This window comes from Ranitomeya imitator, chromosome 6 (assembly GCF_032444005.1).
Source record: "Ranitomeya imitator isolate aRanImi1 chromosome 6, aRanImi1.pri, whole genome shotgun sequence".
Lineage (NCBI taxonomy): Eukaryota > Metazoa > Chordata > Amphibia > Anura > Dendrobatidae > Ranitomeya > Ranitomeya imitator.
This window is the reverse complement of record NC_091287.1, coordinates 36,707,745-36,732,265: the sequence shown is the minus strand read 5'-3', so window position 1 is coordinate 36,732,265 and position 24,521 is coordinate 36,707,745. Positions and strand designations below refer to the sequence as shown.

The window sequence follows — 24,521 nt, the reverse complement described above, 5'->3', positions numbered from 1 at the left end:
TAAAATTTTGCATATTTTCGCCAGATTTAAGATATTTTCACAAATAAACGCAAGTCATATCAAAGAAATTTTAGCACTCTAATGAAGTACAATATGTCATGAGAACACAGAATTACTAGGATCTGTTGAAGCGTTACAGAGTTACTACCTCATAAAGTGACAGTGGTCGGAATTGAAAAAAATGGCCTGGTCAGGAAGGTGATAAGAGGTTTTCGGGGTGAAGAGGTTAAACCATATATTCCACACCTGCCTAAAATCTTTGCACAGTACTGTAATAAATTATATATATAATTTTACACGCAGCATGTGGCGGAGAGAGGCGACGGCAACACTGTGTTTAAATGCTTTATTTTCTATGTTAAAATTCTTATTAATAACAGTACAGTCATAGTGGCGACAAGGCCAGATCCTGGAAAGCAGCACTGAGGTTGGAAGCACAGAGAAAAATACATTCAGTGTGAAAGTCATAGGTGCAGTCATCGATCCGTTCAATATGTGGTCTACACAACATCTTGAAGATGAGGTCTCTTAACCTCCTAACGTTAAGAATTAGAAAAATGCTCATTTCACATCTTGCATTCGACGGTAGAAGCTACAGGCCCGAGGCCCGAGACTGCACTACTGAGGCTCTGAGGAAAACATTCTGATTTCTGTCATGAAGACACGAGATATAAATCTTCCTCCTTCTAGTGTGAAATGTGCTATTTTTTTCTTCAGTAATTTTTAATTTTTTTTCAACATCTATTATCACAAATTTGAAAAGCGATGAGAAAAGTAGGAGATGAAAGGGAACCTGTCACCTGAATTTGGCGGGATCGGTTTTCGGTCATATGGGTGGAGTTTTTGGGTGTTTGATTCACCCTCTCCTTACCCGCTGGCTGCATGCTGGCCGCAATATTGGATTGAAGTCCATTCTCTGCCGTCTGTACTACGGAGGACAGAGAATGGGGGGGTGGCACTTGCTTATTAACACTCCATTGGGGGGGCGCTTGCTTATTACCACTCCATTCACAAAAAGACTTTTAGGCTCACTGAAATCGGTGGGGGTTTCAGCAGCAGATCCCTCAGCGGCCACACATTTATCATCCATCCAATATACTTACTCTTTTTTTTGTACATGATTCTATTGAAAACTAAAACAAACCGTCTCATTTTCATGTCGAAACACCTCAATTTGAAGCAAATTGGTAGGAACCAGGCTCCTTTCTGACTAGACCACTTGATTGTATGTCAAGAATTGGGTCCATGATATGGTTGACTGTAAAATTTCGAGGAGAACATATGGTCTTCAGAATATCTCAGTAGTGCAACCTCAGGCTTTAGGCCTATAACTTAATCTCTACATTTTAGAGCTTAAGGGCTTTTTTTTTTTAGGTCACCCCTACAATCTCTGACATGATCGGATACTGTATATAACGGGTTCTTACTGTGGTAAATCCTCACATATAGGATACTACTGTGACAATCGCGGATTTAGCAGTGGTTGTTTTCTCCATAGAAAACAAACAAGTGTGCCATTTTGAAATGTAACGGAGAATTATGTGGTAATAACGAGGGGGAATCCTCTGTTCAGGATCCGCATCTCTCGGCAAGAGCGTAGAGCGGTTACAAGGAGCGTCTCTGGCTGTGGAGGACCTGTCCTGTCCACAGGCAAGCCATTGATGTGTAATGCTTCATTTGTCCAGTGGTGGCACTGTAGGAAAATGAGACACTTACTACTCCATAAATCGCTACTGATCGCAAGGAGTAAAGTCCAGTACGGAGGGCAATTACTGATCACCTTATTATCATGGAGCCTATTTAAATGACTATAGTTTGTCCAAAGAAGGAGAAGTTGTATAGGCCGGGCTCACACGTTATGTATTCGGTGCAACTTTTACGTACTTAAAATCTGCAAAACAATGTATTACAGTACGACATAATGGGCGTCGTGTATCAATGTGGTGGCAGAATACGTGGGTTTGTTGCCCATAAACACAGAATAGATTTCACTTCTGTAATGTAACATCTATTTTAGAAAATGGAGGCTCGACTGACTAGTTGCTATGGGCAACATGGCCACGGTGTACCTGAGAGATGAGGCCTTATGTGACGGTGTATCGCGACCACTAGTGGTTATAATAGGCCAAAAGTGTCACACCTGACCGCGGGGGTGTATTTATTATTATTCTACACTATGAACGGTTTATTTTTATGATTTACTGGCAAAATTACTTTTTAGCATGTTAAAGGAACACTACACTGCAGGCGGCAGCCATGCAGGTCTTGACTAAATAATCCAAAATTAATAAGGATTTTGCTTATTAATTCATTAGAAATCTCCGCCTCCCCTCTACCGATATACACGTTTGGACTATTGCGCTTTTTTTTTTTTTTTAAAGGGATTGTCCCACAAAGAAATTAGATTTCAAATCAATAGATCTTGGAATAATAATAATTTCCACAATTGGATATGTTTATATAAAATCTTCCTGTGCTGAGATAATCTTATACATGAGCCCCTGCTGTGTACTGTGTAATGGCCGTGTCTGACCGTGCAGGAACATACCACAGCTCCGGTTTCCTGGGCCTTTTCATTTGGTGCCAACTGTTATTGTCTTTATCAAAGAAGCAGTACTTACAGGTAATTATGCAGCGCAGTCTAAAGACACTCCCCCGAGGATCTGTAAGCACCACCCCTTTGAAAAAAAGTTAAAAAAACTAGCAGTACATAAAGAGACTCGCATCTCTGGAACCATATAAAAACAATGGAAAACTCAGGGGAGCAGCGTGAATAAAAAAAAGAGGAAAGAGAGCAAAAACTGAGAATTCTGCACTGACGGCAGGTCTTCTTTAAAGTAAAAATGTACTTCTAAATTCGTTCATCCACCAAAGTGCATTCAAATAGTTTCTCTATCCCGGTGACCCTAATGGATGATTGGAGCCTCATTAAAAGGGTAAATATATAAGAAATACTGCTCAGGATTAATTACAATAATTTTTTAAAAGTTTTTTTTTTGTGGTTTTAAAATCTCAAGTGCAAAAATTTTGAGTCAATAATAATCACATTCTGTATATTAAATTTCTCTCTATAACACCTTGTAAGCCCAGAATTTTCTTGTTGTACACAGTATAACCCAGCAATGGACGGCATCAATAGCATCTAACTTCCTCCCAAGCGAATCATCATCATCTCTAAATAAAAGTAAAACATAAAAATTAACAAAACCCCAAAAAATCCCGTGCTCTCGGGGTAAGTGATAAAACGGATGACTGATGAAGTCTTTATGGGTTTCTTATGACATTGCATTGCTTTTGCGTTGAGCACTCTGCATTGGTTAATGCTTTTTTTTTTTTTTTTAGGACCCGTTTTTGCATTGGTCGTTTGTCTTTTTTCTGTCATGATACAGACAGAGCCGCTCCATTGTGGGTAAATCAGTGTAATAGTGATGGGTGGGGTGGAAACCATAACGAATAGTCCCCCTCTGGCTCAATGAGGTGGGACATACTGAAGGGTGCCGATGTAAAGTTAAAAGGGGTTGTCCCAAATAGGCAAATTATTACCTATACACAGGTTATACAGGAGATATCTTGCTTAACGCTAAGAATGACTGCTCGGACCCTCAGCAATCTGGAGAAAGGGGCTCTGAATGGACTAGTGGCATGTCTGTGCTCCGTCACGCCATTTGGAGATGGCACCATAATAGAGTCCCGTTCTTGGGATTGGTGGATGTCCAATCGGCCGGACCCCCAGCAAGTTATCATTTATCATGTGAACAACCCCTTTAAATGGGAGTGGAATTACCTGTTCTCATGTTGCAGGAGAGTTAAAGTATGACCTTGCGCCCACTAAAATCCATGATGGCCGTGGACTTCAATTCTACTTGATTGGTGCACAGTAGATCTGCGCTACATCCCCGAAATCTAGCCACTGCTTTTATTAGCCCCCTAGACCCTAATACTCCATAAACAAATATCACAGGATAGCTGATAAATGATGGGGGTCAACTCCTTTTAAAAAGTCAAATGGTATGAAAAAAAAGATGATTTTTTTTGGGGGGAACTCCCCTTTAAATATGGAGGACACTGAGGTCGGCTCTGTCTGTAGGACTGTGTGTGGCAGGTTCACGTATACCGGTAAGAACGGCTTCACAAGTCCAAGTTTTAAAGGTCCATGTACGGACTGCGGCTTCTGGACCGAACTGAACACAACGTCCTCATGTATATACATCAGGCTGTTATTTTCGGGATCGGAAATCGCAGCCCCTGCACGGACCCCGAAACTCAGACCGAGGATTTGTAAACATTGTGCTAAAACCTATATCTGCATTTTATGTGATAATGGAAAGTTAAAAAGCCCCCAGGCGCATGGTCGTCATCGACTACAGCTGAGCGCTGACCATCAGCTGCACCATGTCATGGAAGTTCTGGAACACGGTCCGGACCAGCTTTTCGGCATCGGTTTCGGGGCTGGACTTCCAGGCACTGCAGGCTACAACAAACCTGAGACATCAAAAATAATAATAAAAAAAAAAAAGAAAGCTGTTAATAGTTCTTTGGAAAGCTAAGAGGAAATAAGGGGAAAAACCCCAAAACATTCTAGGGATTCAGCATAGTGATATGTCCACATGGAGTAAACAGAAAAAAAAAAGTGCTTGCCACTTTTTTAAGGTGTCTTCCGATGTAAAACACTGGAGCTTTTTTAGACTCCTATTTCCTGTACTTTTAGGAAGAATTTTCAGTAGGCTCATTATTATCAGAGGCAGGGTCACAATGACTGATAACATTGGATCCACCAATCACAAAAGTCGATGTCACAGCTAACCCCCAATGACTTTTGCACACCCTCATTAGAAGCTACAATACAGAGGATAGGGTCTGGTTCTCTGCATTGCTGCTAATATTCATGTGTTGTTTCCTGAAACAACAGGAAGTTAGAGTCTAAAAGAGTCCTAGTGGCCGGTGTTAGAATTGCAATATTTTTTATTTTTAATAAAGATTGTGAAAAAAAAAAAATTGTTTCACAAACACATTTAACACAAAAACCTAATTTTAATAAATCATTTTCTTTTTTAAAAACAGAAACATTAGAAATAATTGAAGACATACCTGTCATCTCGGATTCTGTAGAAAAAGCCGTATCCATCTTTTACCATAGGAACTACAGCTCCGTGGACATTTGTGTAGCCAATGAGACTCGTGGAAAGGACAAAGTTGCCGCCACCTCCACTGGGATCACATCAAGGACACATAGTGAAGATATCAGATGGGTGTATTCGGAGCAAAATGACAATACAATGTGCCTTAAGGGACATTTATCAATTTACTTTGTAACACACAATGCAATGACTGCAGGGTTTAACCCATTTCAACCGTGACCAGTTTAATTTCTAACATTTTTGTTTTTCCTCCCGTCCTTCCAAGATACATACCGTATATACTCGAGTATAAGCCGAGATTTTCAGCCCAAATTTTTGGGCTGAAAGTGCCCCTCTCGGCTTATACTCGAGTCACGATGGGTGGCAGGGTCGGCAGGTGAGGGGGTGAGGGCGCTGAGGCATACTTACCTGCTTCCAGCGATCCTGGCGCTCCCCCTGCCGTCCCACGGTCTTCGGGTGCCGCAGCTGTTCCCCTGTTCAGCGGTCACGTGGGACCGCTCATTAGAGAAATGAATATGGACTCCACTCCCATAGGGGCGGAGCCGCATATTAATTTCTCTAATCAGCGGTAACGGTGACCACTGATAGAGGAAGAGGCTGCGGCACCGAAGACCAGCTGTCCGGGGGAAGGAGCGGGACGCCGGGTGCAGGTAAGTATCGCATATTTACCTGTCCACGATCCACACGCCGGGCGCCGCTCCATCTTCCCAGCGTCTATCTGCACTGACTGTGCAGGTCAGAGGGCGCGATGACGCATATAGTGTGCGCGGCGCCCTCTGTCTGATCAGTCAGTGCGGAGAGACGCCGGGACCGGACACTGGGAGCTGCAAGCAAGAAAGGTGAGTATGGCTTTTTTTTTATTTTTTTATTGCAGCAGCAGCAGCAGCAATGGCACAGATATATGTGGAGCATCTATGGGGAAATATGAACGGTGCAGAGCACTATATGGGGCACAGCTATGGGACAAAAATGAACGGTGCAGAGCACTATATGGCACAGCTATGGGGAAATATGAACGGTGCAGAGCACTATATGGCACAGCTATGGGACAATAATGAACGGTGCAGAGCACTATATGGCACAGCTATGGGACAAAAATGAACGGTGCAGAGCACTATATGGCACAGCTATGGGACAATAATGAACGGTGCAGAGCACTATATGGCACAGCTAAGGGGAAATATGAACGGTGCAGAGCACTATATGGCACAGCTTTGGGGCAATAATGAACGGTGCAGAGCACTATATGGCACAGCTTTGGGGCAATAATGAACGGTGCAGAGCACCATATGGCACAGTTATGGGACAATAATGAACGGTGCAGAGCACTATATGGCACACCTATGGGGCAATAATGAACGGTGCAGAGCACTATATGGCACAGCTATGGGACAATAATGAACGGTGCAGAGCACTATATGGCACAGCTATGGGGCAATAATGAACGGTGCAGAGCATTGTATATGGGGCACAGCTTTATATGGAGCATCTATGGGGCAATAATGAACTGTATGGAGCATTATATGTGGCACATTTTTATATAGAGCATCTTATGGGTCCATCATGAACTGTATGGAGCATTATATGGGGCTCCTGATTCAATATGGATATTAAAAAACACTTAACCTACTGATGTCTCAATTAATTTTACTTTTATTGGTATCTATTTTTATTTTTCAAATGTAACGGTAACTGCTGCATTTTCCACCCTAGGCTTATACTCGAGTCAATAAGTTTTCCCAGTTTTTTGTGGCAAAATTAGGGGGGTCGGCTTATACTCGGGTCGGCTTATACTCGAGTATATACGGTAACTATTTTATTTTTCAGTCGACATTGCTGTATGAAAGATTGCTTTCTTCTGCAGAATGAGTTGTAGTTTTGCATAAGACCGATTTAATTTTACCATATAAATGCATAAAAAAAAGAAAAAAGAAAAAAAAATTTCAATTGCAGAAAAATGGTTAAAAAAAAAAAGAATTTTTTGGGGAGAGTTTTGTTGTTAACAACATTCACTGTGCGATAACAATCACCTAAAAATCTGGGAGTAAATCTTTTGGTACATACAATGTTTTCCTACTTTTGATAATGCTTTTTACTTTATTTTTTATTTTTTTTTTTAAGGGTGTGCAGCAACCATAGAAAAAAAAGAAGAAAATCTGGAGTTTCGATTTCTATTTTTATATAATGTTTACCATTCAAGTTAGTTTATTATACAATTTGATAGGTTGGACTTTTGTAGGGATATGCGGTAATACCAAATATGCTTTTTTTTCTGTACTTTTATAAAAGGAAATGTGAGATTTGAATTTTGATATTTTTTTTAAATATTTATCCAACCTTTTTATTATTATTATTATTGATAAGAAGCCAATCCAATAATGATATTATAATCACCTCTTTGTGAAAGCCGGGTCATTATAGAGTTCTGGGACGGCAAGTCCTTCTTCTTTTGCAATGAGGAGGAGGCCGAGCAGATGTCGATCAAATCCTGCAAGTATATGGATATAAGGGAATTTCAGAGAAAATATTTGCAGTATGTGAAATAACTAGAAATCTGAGCAAAAACAGTAAAGCAAAATATTTACAAACTTTCTCAACTTTTTCTCAATGGTGACGTTACAATAAAAGGGTGAAAGGTTACTTTAAAGTCTATGTTATTCTTGGAAATATGTTATTTGACAACGGGGAGTTACCCTTCTCGTCATTGCTACACAGACTGTTTAATATGGTCATAGGGTCGAGGGATGCGCCCTTTTTAAAAGTCCAATTGTATCTCCAAGTTGCGGGGTAAGAACATTGGAACAGCACACAGTTCTCAGCATTGTCGTATGCAGGAGGACTGGTAGAACATGGTTGTGCAACGCCTCTCGTTTTAGCATAAGGCGCAGCAGAACCAGCGGACCTCACCCTATCCCGGGCAACAGAGACGTCGCCCCGTGCCTAATCCGAAAGTGTGAGCTGCTGCAGAACCCCTTTTCTACAATTTCATTTACCTTTGCCAAGCTGGCATTCATTCATCATCTTGTTATGCTTCGCAAATGCCTTTAGCATCATATCTTGGCGTTGGGCACGCTGCAGAAATACAATTGTGAAAATTTACACTGACATTTCTCCAACAAGATGTGAAAAAGTGAGAATAAGCATTTTGGAATCCCCCCCATTAATCACCTAAATGACTGTTGTGCGATTTTTGTGACCCCATCATTGCTCCTTTTTCTACTAGGCTCGTTCCTGCACATTTCTGTGTAGCTGTGCTTGGTACGGAAACTATGTACTATTCTCTTGAATGGTACTATGATGCAATACCAGACATATTGCTGTACATTCCTGTGTAGCTGTGCCTGGTACTCAAGCTATGTACTATTCTCTAGAATGGTACTATGATGCAATACCAGACATATTGCTGTACATTCCTGTGTAGCTGTGCCTGGTACTCAAGCTATGTACTATTCTCTAGAATGGTACTATGATGCAATACCAGACATATTGCTGTACATTCCTGTGTAGCTGTGCCTGGTACTCAAGCTATGTACTATTCTCTAGAATGGTACTATGATGCAATACCAGACATATTGCTGTACATTCCTGTGTAGCTGTGCTTGGTACTGAACCTATGTACTATTCTCTAGAATGGTACTATGATGCAATGCCAGGCATATTGCTGTACATTCCTGTGTAACGGTGCCTGGTACTCAAGCTATGTACTATTCTCTAGAATGGTACTATGATGCAATACCAGGCATATTGCTGTACATTCCTGTGTAGCTGTGCTTGGTACTGAACCTATGCACTATTCTCTTGAATGGTACTATGATGCAATACCAGGCATATTGCTGTACATTCCTGTGTAGCTGTGCCTGGTACTCAAGCTATGTACTATTCTCTAGAATGGTACTATGATGCAATACCAGGCATATTGCTGTACATTCTTGTGTAACTGTGCCTGGTACTGAAGCTATGTACTATTCTCTTGAATGGTACTATGATGCAATACCAGGCATATTGCTGTACATTCCTGTGTAACTGTGCCTGGTACTGAAGCTATGTACTATTCTCTAGAATGGTACTATGATGCAATACCAGGCATATTGCTGTACATTCCTGTGCAACTGTGCCTGGTACTGAAGCTATGTACTATTCTCTAGAATGGTACTATGATGCAATACCAGGCATATTGCTGTACATTCCTGTGTAACTGTGCCTGGTACTCAAGCTATGTACTATTCTCTAGAATGGTACTATGATGCAATACCAGGCATATTGCTGTACATTCCTGAGTAACTGTGCTTGGTACTGAGGCTATGTACTATTCTCTAGAATGGTACTATGATGCAATACAAGGCATATTGCTGTACATTCTTGTGTAACTGTGCCTGGTACTCAAGCTATGTACTATTCTCTAGAATGGTACTATGATGCAATACAAGGCATATTGCTGTACATTTTTGTGTAGCTGTGTCTGGTACTGAAGCTATGTACTATTCTCTAGAATGGTACTATGATGCAATACCAGGCATATTGCTGTACATTCTTGTGTAACTGTGCCTGGTACTGAAGCTATGTACTATTCTCTTGAATGGTACTATGATGCAATACCAGACATATTGCTGTACATTCCTGTGTAGCTGTGCCTGGTACTCAAGCTATGTACTATTCTCTAGAATGGTACTATGATGCAATACAAGGCATATTGCTGTACATTCTTGTGTAACGGTGCCTGGTACTCAAGCTATGTACTATTCTCTAGAATGGTACTATGATGCAATACCAGGCATATTGCTGTACATTCCTGTGTAACTGTGCCTGGTACTCGAGCTATGTACTATTCTTTAGAATGGTACTATGATGCAATACAAGGCATATTGCTGTACATTCTTGTGTAACGGTGCCTGGTACTCAAGCTATGTACTATTCTCTAGAATGGTACTATGATGCAATACCAGGCATATTGCTGTACATTCCTGTGTAACTGTGCCTGGTACTCGAGCTATGTACTATTCTCTAGAATGGTACTATGATGCAATACAAGGCATATTGCTGTACATATTTGTGTCGCTGTGCCTGGTACTGAAGCTATGTACTATTCTCTAGAATGGTACTATGATGCAATACAAGGCATATTGCTGTACATTTTTGTGTAGCTGTGTCTGGTACTGAAGCAATGCACTATTCTCTAGAATGGTACTATGATGCAATACCAGGCATATTGCTGTACATTTCTGTGTAGCTGTGCCTGGTACTGATGCTATGTACCATTCTCTTGAATGGTACTATGATGCAATACCAGACATATTGCTGTACATTTCTGTGTAGCTGTGCTTGGTACTGCAGCTGTGTACTATTCCTTTGAATGGGACTATGACACAGTACCAGGGACATCGCTGTATATGTCTGTGTGGCTGCGCTTGGTACTTCAGCTGTGTACTATTCCCTAGAATGGGACTATAACACAGTACCAGAGAATGCCACTAAACAATGCAAGGTGCTGTACCTGGTCAACAATAATAGAGGCACAGCAATGCTGATCCCCTTATTTGGCCGATTGGTGGGGCTGGCTAGAATCAGACCCTCCCAGATGGATACTGATGGCATAATGATAAGACATCAACATTATAGGCTCCAAAACTTTAATGGCAATTGTGTAGCACATAAATGAGAACCTACTGTGGAAGCAGGATCCAGCATGGACCGGCACCAATTCACAGCCTCCACTGTGCAAGGCCTCATGGTTTCTGTGCGACCGTGATAGAACATTCTAGTCATAGCGGTTTCATAGCAGGATCCGGGGCTGTGCCACCGACAAAAAAAAAACAGACGAGATACGTTTTTTTTTATTTTACCGTTTTTTTTTCTTTAGCATTTCTCTTTTAAATAAATAGCTAACCAAAGATATGTTAAAAGTTTTTTTTGCAGAGTTTTCGAAGCAAAAACTGAGCAGTACCGTCAAGTTCTTTTGTGTTTTTTTTTTTAGGAGGACTTGAAAAGTTTCCACTTAGTTTGTGATCAGAAAAAAAATAATCTGTGTGTATATAGTCTAAAAAATGTATACTCCCTTTAAAGGGATTTTCCTGCTTCAGAAAATTCCTGTCGTCCAGCTGCATTTTATTTAAAAAAAAAAAAAAAAAAAGTAATAACAATAATGTTTTAATAATAATGTCCAGGTCCAGCGTGAAGTCTCCAGCGCTGCGTCTTTTATTGTCTGCAGCGCTGCAGTCAATCAGTGAGCTCAGCAGCTCTGCCCAAGATGACCGGTCTCCCGACCTGGATTCACAGCATCTTAGACACGCAGTCCATAGATAGACCATGAAATACGACCATCTGAACCCGACCCAAGAGGTACAAACTAACCAAAGTGCCAAAGAGGAGAACCCCTTAAAAAGTTTTCAAAGACTGAAAATTGCACTAAATAACATGAAGTCCTCCTAATATTTTAACCCTTACCGTCCATGAAGTTTGTAAAATGCCAACTGGAGAGACAGCTGGACAAACGTGTCTGGGTGAAGCTTCTTCTTCTTCACGAGTGACTTCCCGAAAGATGTAAAGGCGTAATTAGCTACCTGCAAGTCAGAAGCCTGGGAACATGACGGACAATGGAAGCCAAAAAAAAAAGAAAAGACGTGAAAAATACTGAACTCGTGAACCAATAAATATACATTATTCATGTCGATTTGGACTTTCACTAATAGATCTGTAATGATCATCTGTTCAACTAGAAGCCTCACCAATCCCAAAAATGAATGGACTAAGGTTCCTGCACAATTTTTCATGCAAAGATGCCTACACTCTGCAAAGAAGACACATCTCAAAGGCAGTTGTCCAAAATTTTTAAAAGAAGTCTGATTTTGTCCAAAAATAGCGCCTCCTCTCTCAGCAGGTGGTATGGCGCTTAGTTGCATTACCAAACAAACCCCGTAGGCGCTGTTTTCCAAAGTCTGGCATTTTGTTTTCCAATTCTGAACCAACCCTTTAACTGGAGCAGCAGAGCCCTCCCCCCCATCCCCCATCAAGCAGGTGGAGAAAAAATAAAATATATATATTGACATTGAATGGCAAAAGCATCTCCTGTGTATACCTGAGTGTGATACTGCGCCTTGGCCGAGGCAATGTCATTTATTATCTTCTGATCCACGGTGAAGACCAACTCTTCCGGATCGGGAAGGTCCCGAACAGAGGACGAGCCCTGAGAAGAGAAGGGGGACATTATATGGACATTGTATGGACCAAATGACCCGACTCCGGTGATACTGATCGGCCGCGTACCTTCCAGCGCCCCTCACAGGACTTGATATTCTGGTCTATGTAGTCACATAATGCCACCAGCACCATGGCATCATAAGGCGCGTGCTGGAAAATAAGAGCATAAAGGCATCATAGTGTGTATGGTCAGGCACGCGTCTCACGGCAGCAAAAGTATCGAGACGCGGCAGTTATTTCAACGGCTGGGAATTAACATCCATCTCCTCTCTTCACATAGGTACAATATCTGCTTGCTGTCATCTGCTGCTTATCATCCTGCAACATTCCCTTTAATGGTATACAATAGTGCCTGCTGAATGTTTGCCAAATCCATTTGTAGCATTGTACTCACTGCTGTGCATCCATGCTGGGGTCACAGGAGATGTTATCTGGTGCAAGGTGTAACAGCATATGGATGCAGCCAGGCCCAGCGCCTTTGATCATCTAACCTCCCCTGGTGTGTTGGCCCATTGCTAATATATCCCAAATCAGCTCCCACAATCCCTTTCGCCTGATCCTCTACTTACTGTAATTCTATAAATTTAGTAGCATTCTAAGGGGTGCACGGGTGTGGGGTCAGGCACACGTCTCCCGGCAGCAAAAGTATCGTGAGGCGGCAGTTATTTCAATGGCAGGAGTCAGGACCCCACTCTATGTATCTATCTCTTTTGGGTATGTCTGCAGAGTAAGCACTTTCTATTAACCCATCTTACTCCATCATGTTCACATATCCCCATACAGTGATTGCTCCACTAATCCTCACTCTCCTTCGCTATCCCCAAACCCCAGCACCCTCTAACCAAATAATCATCTCCCCTTCCTTCTTTCCTCCCCACCTGACCTCTTCTGCTGACCTGCTCCTCAACCTCAAATCTGTCCTAATAACACATAAAACAAGCCAGCCACTCTCTTTCTCCCACCTGCTCTCTCTTTCTTTTCTTGTCCTCACTGCTGGCGACATATCTCCCAATCCTGGACCCCGCAGCTCATGCCTCCCATTACTACCCCCTCCCTACCGCAATCTTTCCAACATAAAACCCATGCCCCTGACGCCCACCCCCTGCTCCCTCTCTCTGGAGCACTCTGTCATGCCCGCTCAATCTGCAATAAGCTTCATGTGATTCATGACCTTTTTCTCTCTCACGAGCTTGCCTTCCTCGGCCACACAAAAACATGGCTGACACCCTCTGACACCGCCTCCTCTGCTGTGCTGTGTTACGGCGGCCTCCACTTCACCCACACCCCTCGCCCTGGCAACAGACATGGTGGAGGAGTGGGTCTTCTCCTTTCTTCTAACTGCACCTTTAATCCAAACCCACCTCTACCCTCTCTTGCTCTTTGACAATTTACAATCTGGTTTCCGCCCCCATCACTCAACAGACAGTCCTGACCAAAATTACCAACGACCTACTTACAGCCAAAGCCAACGGACAATACTCTATACTCCTCCTTTCTAGACCTGTCCTCTGCTTTCGACACAGTTGACCACTGCCTCCTACTACAGATCCTCTCCTCCATTGGCATCAAAGACCTCGCCCTATCCTGGATCTCCTCACACCTTACCAACTGCACATTCAACATCTCCCACTCCCATACTACCCAGGGTCGCGTTGCCTTGGTTCCGGTGTGCCTGCACATGGGGATTTTGTCCTCTGTTACTCCTCTGGGTAATACTGCACCTCTTGGCTCTATTATGAGTTATTTAACCCGCTAATCGTACTGGGCACTGTCTTACTGCCTATTTCATGTTTGGGGTTTTTCCCCCATGCGTCCGTTATGAGTGATCGCTTGTAGGTCACTATGTTATTGTGCAGTTAGCTACTGTTTTCCGCTCTTTTGCATGCACTTTTCCATCAGTTTGGTGGCTCAGGGCAGTCAGTATTTGTGTCCAGGTTTTGGGTATGTCCCCATTTTGACCTCATGAGCAAGGGGATAGGTTTTCCCTTTACATTGTTTTGCAGGCATATGATTGTGTACTATAACACTATATGTTTATAATAACGGAGGGACCAAGTTGTTTATATGCATTGTTTTTAATTATGTTTTAAATTTTCTTTGTGTGGTTTGCCAAAAAAATTCTTGTTACTTTATATGAGTTATTGTTGTTTCATATGTCCGTGGTGTGCATATATATATAGTGGCTCCTTTTTCTCTTTTTTTCTGTCCTCTGCTTTCGACACAGTTGACCACTGCCTCCTACTACAGATCCTCTCCTCCATTGGCATCAAAGACCTCGCCCTATCCTGGATCTCCTCACACCTTACCAACTGCACATTCAACATCTCCCACTCCCATACTACCTCCTCATACCACCCTCTCTCTGTTGGAGCTTGATTACATGTGGGGATCCCCTAGCAACCAGGCAACCCCCACATTTACTTACCCTGGCTAACAGATGTAAATCATTCAGCTGCAGCAATAAAAGCTAAATCTCCGAGTACTAAAAAATACTCGGAGGTCACCCGAGAGTGCTCGGGAAATCTCGAGTAACGAGTATATTTGCTCATCACTACTCATAATCTTTCCTCCATCTCATAGATCTTCCTTACCTGACCTGTCTATCGCAATTAACGACATAACGCTTTCGCCTGTACCGGAAGTCCGCTGCCTCGGAGTAACCCTTGACTCTGCCCTGTCCTTCAAACCGCACAGCCAAGCTCTCTCCACCTCCTGTCGCCTCCAGCTCAAACATATCTCCAGAATCCGTCCTTTCCTCAACCGTCAATCTACTAAAATACTTGTGCATGCCCTAATCATCTCCCGCCTCGACTACTGCAACATCCTTTTCTGTGGCCTCCCTGCTAACACCCTTGCACCTCTCCAGTCCATCCTTAACTCTGCTGCCCGACTAATTCATCTCTCTCCTCGCTACTCCTCCGCTTCTCCCCTCTGCAAATCTCTTCACTGGCTCCCATTCCCTCAGTGTATCCAGTTCAAATTACTAATACCGACCTACAAAGCCATCCATAACCTGCCTCCTCCATATATCTCTGAACTAATCTCCCAATATCTTCCCTCACGTGATCTCCGGTCCTCCCAAGACCTCCTTCTCTCCTCCACACTTATTCGCTCCTCATCCAACCGCCTCCAAGACTTCTCCCGAATATCCCCCATCCTCTGGAATTCTTTGCCCCAACACGTCCGACTATCAACTACATTCGGATCCTTCCGACGGAACCTGAAAACCCACCTCTTCAGGAAAGCCTACAGCCTGCACTGACACCGCTGCCGCCTCATCACTACCGAAGCTACCGCCTCACCAACACCGGAGCTCCTGCAACCCTCAACCTACTGTCTCCTTCCCCATAATCCTGTAGAATGTAAGCCCGCAAGGGCAGGGTCCTCGCCCCTCTGTATCAGTCTGTCATTGTTAGTTTGCTTATTGCAAGTGATATCTGTAATTTGTATGAATCCCCGTCTCATGTACAGCACCATGGAATCAATGGTGCTATATAAATAATAATAATCATACCGCAACTCGCTGCATGGGAAGAGAGGACGGATGAAATGGTAGTTGGGTTTTGTTACATGGTACCATTTATAAGATCATTCCTGGGGGCCAAAATAGCAAAAAAACAGCAATTTTGGCACCATTTATTGTTCTATTGCATTTACTGTGCAGGATAAAAAAAATGCACTCACTTTAGCACAATTACTTTGATCCAAATATGGCCCTAATTCTTCATTTTATTTGTTTTTGCTTTTTTTTAGGAATTTTTATATTTGCGTCAAATTCATTATGGCTTTCTGTGTTAGTTTTTTTTCCAGCACTCATTTTTTTACTTCACTCATCAATGAGGCTGCGATTTCCGTGTCCCAAACATTTTTAGCCAATTCATCATTCGAGACGTTTCGAAATGTTGCAAACTTTACAAGCTATTGTACTCCAGTACCCTAGTGGAGCAAAAATACGGTCTAATTTTTTTATTTTATTTTTTAAAAACTTTGTGCCAATATTTTACTCAAAGTTACACAATTCTTCAAACATTGCTCCAAATTCATCGAATTGTTGGTGCACAAAATCCAATGGTGCAGAAAGAAAGTTACGGTAAATAAAAAAATAATAATTTAAATAAGAACAAAATGATGATTCGGGCGCCTTTGTGCACTTTCTTTTCTATATTGCGCTTGCACGGTACTTTAGATATATTAAAGCATTATTGTAATAGTAAAAATATTTTTAGAATTTTGAAGCCTTCAGCTTTTTTTTTTTTTAGAATATTTAATAACAATTTTTTAATATTTCATAGTCCTGCTTTTTAATTCTTTGCCGATTTAATAATGTACTATACTTCTTTATTGCAATTTAATATGCTTGTCGGTGTAAAATCGACAGGCATCCCATTATGTCCTGCTTCTGGCAAAATGGCAGACATAGGGTCTTCGTTAGGTCCCTCATTGACATAGAAACTCATCATCATCATCCCACAATCACGTTCCCAGGGCACTAATGGGAGTGGAAAAATTGAGTCCTTGCTTTCTTTTTCTCGGTCTAACCGCTTAGGTGCAGCAAGCACTAACGACTGTAGCATCCGAGGGGTTTTGGGTAGGATTGGAGTTATTTATACATAGGACGCTTGGCAAATTAATAACATTTAAGACATTAGTAATTTTAACAAATTTAATCTGGACAACCCCCAAGGTCTACAGATAAACAGAGACTGGGCCAGGACCCCAGAATATGAACCCTAATATTTCTACTTACATCACAGTTAGATCCCAACACACCATTACGGTATACGATGGAGTTATAGGATTTGTCTCCCCAGCGTATAGTTGGGTCTCCCGCCAGGCTCATCTTTGTAATCTGCATGATTGAGAACACAGACAATTCTAATTAGCCAAAACTAACCCGAACCACAAAATTAAATCCCCGAGGACATAATGGTCATTATTAAGCTGGTCCTGAAGCAGGAATCACCGAAATCTCACTTGTCTAACTTTACACCATCTAACGGGTGGCTAATCTTGCGCCAATACTTTGCACCAGAATGTCCGCTTCTTCTTGACATATCCGGACTGTCAGAGTCGTGGTCAAACTTATCTAAGCCCATTCCATACTGCTGAGAAGGCAACCAACTACATACACAGGGTGCGCAAAAATCTTACACCTAAAATCAGTGTTCCGGCCAAGCAATCATTTTTTGTTGACACACGAGCTTGCCCATATTGATCCGACATTACACTAGAGACTGGCGCATGCACAGAGAAGTGGCCCTAATCAGTTTTGGTCCACACTTGTGTTAGTCCAGGTGATCCCAAAGTGAGCTAGGGACTGGCGCATGTGCAGAGTTGGCCCTTCTGCGCATGCTCTACCTCCGATGACCTTGAAGCAAATTAAGGACTAATGCATGCGCAGACCAAAAACGGATTACCCCAAACACAGGAGCAGACACTCTGCGCATGCTTTTCAGCTCTACGACACCATCGGATGATTTTGAGCAGTCGGTTGATGTTGTGCGAATGCATCGAGGGAACAGGGTGTGATTTCTGACACTTGGACAGGTTCAGATTCGCCCTGCGGACACTTGACCCTTCATTTGCATGGAGTTGTATTTTTTATTAGGTAACAGGCGTTACAACTAATGAGTAGAAGTATAGAAAGATCTTATAAGGTCACAATTTGTGAAGGGTAAATCCTGCTGACACATTCCTCCTCCTCGATTTACAGGAAATAGATGTAGGTGGGAATGTGCACGTAGCTGTGCGGTTACACCAAGGGTGCACCGAGCTCCGGTGGTTGGAACAGTCAAATTGTGCCGAGACTCCTTTTAGTAGCGTGACATTGGATCCTATGTTTCTCTGTAGTCCTAGTCTAATACAGTAACCCTTAACTCAGCGACTTTCCAGGAATGGAGTTAATTTTATCAACTGCAAATTGCGCCCTTTAAACTTGATGATAGAATACAAAGTCCTATCACATCTTACGTTTCCTATAAACCACGATGATACGTTTACAGAAAGCACAGTTGTACCATTATCAATTTAATGGAACGGTGAGTGTTGTATCATATACAGATCAGTGAAAAACTGCAGCAGCATCCCCCTCCTCACATCTCTTCACTAGACTTTACCCTTGGTGAGGGATACAGTTTGTGAATACTTGTCTGGCTATAAAGAAAGAAAAGCTACACAGATCTTACTAAGTTTTATATATTCAAAAGTACTGACAATAAAAGCAATCTGCAGTGGATATAAATGAGACAACCATCCAAACTTGCATTGAAAATTAAACCATATGTGGCGTCCAAAGTGTCATCCTCTCACTGACTATGGCCAGCATGCTTAAGAGAGCACTTGTCACCAAATTATTCATGTTTAACTGAGCAATTAAAGTATTTTGAACCTAATGTGTTAACTTTTAAGTCCAAGTGTATGTTATCAGATATTTTTCACTGGGGGCGTGTTGTGAATTCCGCTCTTGGGCTCCCTCCGGTGGTTGTAAGTGGCTGCTCCTTGGATTTAGCAGTCTGCAGCTGCTTCCACTGATTGTCTTTCTGCTCGCTATTTATGCCTGGCTCTTTCCTTCAGCCAGTGCCACTTGTCAATGGTTCCTGGTTGGATTCACATCTCTGCTTGGATTTCCCTGATATCCTGACCAGTTCAGCAAAGAAGTCCTTGCTTTGCTCTTTTCTGTCCACATGTAGTGGACTTAATTGTTCTGTACATTCTATGTTTTTTGTCCAGCTTGTCAATATGGATTTATTCAGTTAAGCTGGAAGCTCTGGGAAGCAGATTTACCCTCCACACCTTTAGTCAGGTGTGGAGATTTTTGTAAACTGTGTGGATTTTTCTAGTTTTTTTTAATACTGATCGCACAGTATTCTGTCCTGTTCTATCTATCTAGCTAGACTGGCCTCCTTTGCTACATCCTGGTTTCATTCTACGTATGTAATTTCCCTCTCCACTCACAGTCATTATTTGTGGGGGGCTGTCTATCCGTTGGGGATTTTCTCTGAGGCAAGATAGAAACAGGAAAGCTATCTTTAGGGGTAGTTAGTTCTCCGGCTGTGACGAGGTGTCTAGGGAGTGACAGGAACATCCCACGGCTACTGCTAGTGTTGTGTTAAGCTTAGGAACTGCGGTCAGTACAGGTACCACCTCCTTCAGAGCTCGTCCCATGTTGCTCCTAAACCACCAGTCCATAACAGGGGCGTGTACTTCATCTCCTTGTATGAAGTTGACCAATCGTAAACAGAATCATAGGAGGAAAAGAACATGCCCCCCCCAAAATAGCTTAGGTTTCCCGATGTGTGTAAAATAATACAGCTTTGAGCTGGTGTAGTGGCAGCACAGCTGAGTTTAGCCATGTCACATTACAAACCCTTCCATCAGCTTTCCTCCTCTCATAGCACAGTCAGCTCTGCTGTACTGCCCCTCCTCCACATGGACTGTCCAAAGCTGGTTAGCATCATACAGGGAAAATTATATATAAAAAAATATATAGGTGATGTCACAGCTTACCTCCTCCTGTACAATGACTGATAACACCTCTATATACAGTAGATAACACAGGATCCACCATTCACAATAGGAGATGTCACAGCTCACCTCCTCCTCATTGATCTCAAAATGACACTTGGATTTCATTGCGGCCATACTGATTGCCTAATGATCTATTTGGGAGAGAAATGCATGAAATGGTGATACAACCTGTTCTATAAAAGGTTACCTGGCTGTAATCCTCAGGCGAGCCGTGGGGACACTCATCATCAATGGACTGAACAAACAAGCTGCTCTGAATCTGCTCCAGATGGGATAAATTCTTTGGGTCAAGGCTAATGAGGTGTTCACGAGACTAAAAAAACAAAACAAAAAACAACAGTGATAGCGCAATGATAAAAAAATAACAGAGAGAAGAGATAAAACACACAAGTAAGGCTGCGTTCACATTTGCGTTGGTGGGCGCAGCGACGGCGACGCATACCGACGCATGCGTCATGCGCCCGTATCTTTAACATGGGGGGCGCATGGACATGCGCCGGTATGCGTTGTACTGCGTTTTATGACGCATGCGTCATATAGACGCACAAACAGGGCGCAGAGGACGCTACTTGTAGCGTTTTCCCTGCGCCGAAATTCCTGCTCTGTATGACAACGCATGCATTGCAAAACGCAGCGTTGTGCACATGCGTTGTTGGCTGAGTCGCCGACGCTGCGCCCAACAATGCAAATGTGAACGTAGCCTCATGAAGAAAACAAAAAACAAAAACAACAACAAAAAAAACAACTAACCATAGCCCAGCGCGTCCTCTCCTCTGTTGTCAGCGCCGACAGTCCTATCCCATCCTGGCCGTTCTGGCAAATGTTCTCGATGTAAGAAAATTGCCTAAAATTAGATGAATAATTCAGAAAAAATAAATCAGAAGCTGCCAGAATGTCCGAACCACAGGAGTGCACATGTTATAAAGACCTCGCTGTTATAATAATACCTGACATTGATGGGGCACGTAAAGAGAACCTGCCAGGTGCCATAAATATCTATGGTTTAAGCCGCTGTAAATGTGCTCCTGATTCTGGAGACGTTTGTCTTTTGTTCCTGCTCCTCTCCGATCCTGAGATATGATCCTCTCCTCCCCGTATGTAAATCTAGTTTTTTCAGTGAAGTGGGCGGGGTCCACAACGCATCTCTGTGGGCGTTTCCTAGAAGACCACGCCTATTTTGCAAAAAATTATGATTTCAATACAGGGAAGACGAGGCCATATCTCAGGAACGTAGAGGCACAGGAGCAAAAAAAAAAAATACATTTTTTTAAAGGATGTTATTATGCAAAGACATTTTTTTTTTTTTTTTCTTCATTTTTACAATTGTTCTAAAAAATTTTTAAAAAAGGTGTACCTTAATATTTCTGGAGGAGTGAGAATCTGGCCATCGACAACCGCTTCGAAGCTGAACAGCCGTCCCCTGCACATGACGATCAGGTGAGATGGGCAGCTGCCTTCTGATTCTGGAATAAGAGAAAAAAATATTATAAAAATGCAAGAAATACAAGATTACAGACATTTTAGATTAAGACATTTCTACTTTTATTAATTTTATTTTGAATATGATCCAGTAGGAAAATAGCGTGTCCCAGCAATCTGCAGTAATGTGAAAACCAGCAGGAAGTGTTCATCTTCTCTTCAGCACCCCCAAAGGATAAAGAGAGTATTACACAGTGCTCACTTGTCTGTCCATGTAATACATACAAGCACTGGGTCCTCCAGAGAGAGAGTAGTCATCATCCGCATGGATTTGCAGCAGATTGTACCATTGAACATGGGGGATAAATCTGCAGCAGATCAAGTTCTACTCACCGGTTTTGAAGAAATTGGAGATTTGATCTCTGGTGACACCGGGGATTTTGCAGGTATTGAATAGATTTCGGAATTGGGACATATCAAGGGGGGAAGTCCGAGCCTTATGAACGGCCAGCTTCTCCCTGTAAAAGGGGAGGGGGAAAGAAAAAAAAAAAATCAGCAAAGGTGTAATAATGTGTGGGTCGATGTGCTATTAGGCTGCTATACGAAGAGTGGGACAAGAGAAAAATTAGGAGAAATTAAAAAAAAAAAAAAAATCTTTACACCACCGGCTAGATGGCGTTATAATCGAGGAAATGCATTCAGACAAATCAGGGACATTTATTAAGTCTTTCCCCGACATAATAGTTTGGCCTATGTTGAGCCTCTATGTTCATTATTTTAAAAAATGAATAAATATATATCATTTTTTAAAATATTTAAGAAAAAACTAAAAGTTTGAATCACCGTCCCCTATAAAGAAAAAAACAAGACAAGGCTTAAAAAAAAAAAAAAAAAAGATACGTGGTATCACTGAGTCCATGAAAGTCTAACAAAATAAAATAAAATGACCTATACAGAAAATCCTGTAAAGAGCTGAAATAAAAAAAAAATCCCCAGTTTTTCAGTCAAAGCATCTCTCTAGGCAAGAAAAAAAATAAATAAAAAGCGCTCAAAAGGGTATCAATAAAAATGTCACCCGTCTGATGGATGCAGAAGCCGCCAACATGACCCTGGGAGCGGCACCGATAGCTCGGGTGCGACACAGTCACCGATGTGTTCTGCAACCGTCACGTTGACAACTGCTGCACCGGTACATCAGCAGCGGCTGCACAATTCGCTCTCGGTAATTGTTACAATGTATCGGTCCATGCGGTTTAGCTCACAGAGCATTGTCTAGACAGGAGGTGAGACGGTGCTGGAGTTGTCTTAATCGCCAGGTATTGTGCACATGTCCTGTTCTAAATCCGGACAACCCTTTTAAAAGGGTTTTTCTGCTTTTTGGAAACCCCTCTGCCCGGTTACAGTTTGTTTAAAAAAACAAGAACACCTAACTCACCCTCCCCGGGTCCAGCACTGAGTCTCTGATGCTGCCCTCAGTATCTGTTATTATATGAAGAGCTGATGTCACATTAACAGTGATGCAGGCAATAAGCGAGCACAGCTGCTCCGCAAGAGTGGACGGCACGAGCCACTCAGAGCTCTGACTGTCTGCAGCGCTGTTAATGTGACACCAGCAGCGCTGTTAATGTGACACCGGCAGCGCTGTTAATGTGACGCCGGCAGCGCTGTTAATGTGACGCCGGCAGCGCTGTTAATGTGACACCGGCAGCGCTGTTAATGTGACACCGGCAGCGCTGTTAATGTGACACCGGCAGCGCTGTTAATGTGACACCGGCAGCGCTGTTAATGTGACACCGGCAGCGCTGTTAATGTGACACCGGCAGCGCTGTTAATGTGACACCGGCAGCGCTGTTAATGTCACACCGGCAGCGCTGTTAATGTCACACCGGCAGCGCTGTTAATGTCACACCGGCAGCGCTGTTAATGTGACACCAGCAGTGATGTGATGCCAGCAGTGCTGCAGATAACATATATGGCGGGCAGCAGCGAAGACTCGCCACTGGACCCAGGGAGAGTGAGCGAAGGACATTTGTAGAACTTCACTAGATGGGAGCGTCTCACCTTCTGATGAGGTCCCAGAACTTCAGCGTGTGCCATGTCGCTACGCTCGCTCGTTCCAGGTGGGTACCGATTTTTGGAGGCCAGTAGTGCTCCAGGTAAGGGGCAGCGCCGCCAAAGTTGACGTTGAGCTGAGATGGCATCCGTACATCCAGATACGCCGCATTCAGCCACCATTCCTCCAACTGTAAGAAAGCGACAAAAGCAACAAATAGCGGGAATGTTCGGGCTCCATTATTGCTCGGAGGATTCCTAAAGGCTTCCATTGACTTTACACAGCGGTCGGCCCAAAGTCGCATCCCCTGCCTCCCCATACACGTGTACACCCGGCTCAGTCCAGCCATCGTCTGCTTTTTTATTTTTGTTTAAAAATAAATAAATAAAAAAAAATACAAAAAATAAAATAAATCGTGGAGTAAGCCGATACCATGTACTATTATCCCTTCCTTGCAGGTCTGTCTGATTTGGTGGATTCCCAATTCTAGATCACCTTTTCTTCAAACTCCTTATTGTGCCGTCCCTCTGTTACTCCACCTGGGAATGAATGAATAAGAATGGATAAGGCGTGTCCCTCCCTACAAACTCTGATTGGACAGTGTCAAACACCCCCCCAGGGAAATGGTACGCCCTGAATTAATTCATAGTTCCAGGAGGAATAACAGAGGAACAGCTCATGGAAAGACCCTGTAGTAAATCATTGGGGTATATCAGGCACCATTGCTATGTGTACGACTGATCTACAACTGAAGCTGTATCATACTCCTCGAATATACAGAGCCTAATGCTAGTTTACAGTCATGGCCGAAAGTATTGGCACCCTTGAAATTGTTCCTTTAAAAAGGACAAAGGAACATCAAGATCTCTGGAGACGGACTTGTAACTTTGAGATTGTTGCTATTTTTCAACAATTTTTGTTCTCAAGTCCTCAGACAGTTCTCTCCTCCTCTTTCTGTCCTCCATACTTTGTATGTCACACACAGACACACAATGCAAAGATTGAGTCCACTTATCCCCTTTTATCGGGTTTCAAGTGTGAAATTCATATTGCTCACACCTGTTACTTGCCACAGGTGAGTTTGAACGAGCATCAAATACTTGAAAACAAAGTTGTTTACCCAGAATTGTGTGAGTTTTGTGTAAACTTACGCTATGTCCAATTTGCCTTTCCTTTAATTCTGTGTTGTT

General features: G+C 42.6%; 1 protein-coding gene across 1 annotated transcript in view; it reads right to left on the bottom strand.

Moving 5' to 3' along the window:
- Window positions 1-332: 332 nt before the first annotated feature.
- The window catches only part of CROT (carnitine O-octanoyltransferase), a 46,668-nt gene continuing 22,479 nt past the window's right edge, over window positions 333-24,521 (bottom strand). Inside the window, exons 4-17 of the mRNA XM_069729457.1 lie at window positions 23,340-23,521; window positions 21,672-21,796; window positions 21,214-21,322; window positions 20,610-20,703; window positions 20,047-20,172; window positions 17,080-17,181; window positions 12,399-12,482; window positions 12,211-12,318; window positions 11,580-11,710; window positions 10,803-10,926; window positions 8,132-8,210; window positions 7,533-7,626; window positions 5,089-5,208; window positions 333-4,482 (exon numbers count right to left, since the gene is read on the bottom strand). Coding sequence (XP_069585558.1) covers window positions 4,362-4,482; window positions 5,089-5,208; window positions 7,533-7,626; window positions 8,132-8,210; window positions 10,803-10,926; window positions 11,580-11,710; window positions 12,211-12,318; window positions 12,399-12,482; window positions 17,080-17,181; window positions 20,047-20,172; window positions 20,610-20,703; window positions 21,214-21,322; window positions 21,672-21,796; window positions 23,340-23,521 — 1,599 coding nt within the window. The 3' untranslated portion in view covers window positions 333-4,361. The remainder of the gene's footprint in view (window positions 4,483-5,088; window positions 5,209-7,532; window positions 7,627-8,131; window positions 8,211-10,802; window positions 10,927-11,579; window positions 11,711-12,210; window positions 12,319-12,398; window positions 12,483-17,079; window positions 17,182-20,046; window positions 20,173-20,609; window positions 20,704-21,213; window positions 21,323-21,671; window positions 21,797-23,339; window positions 23,522-24,521) is intronic.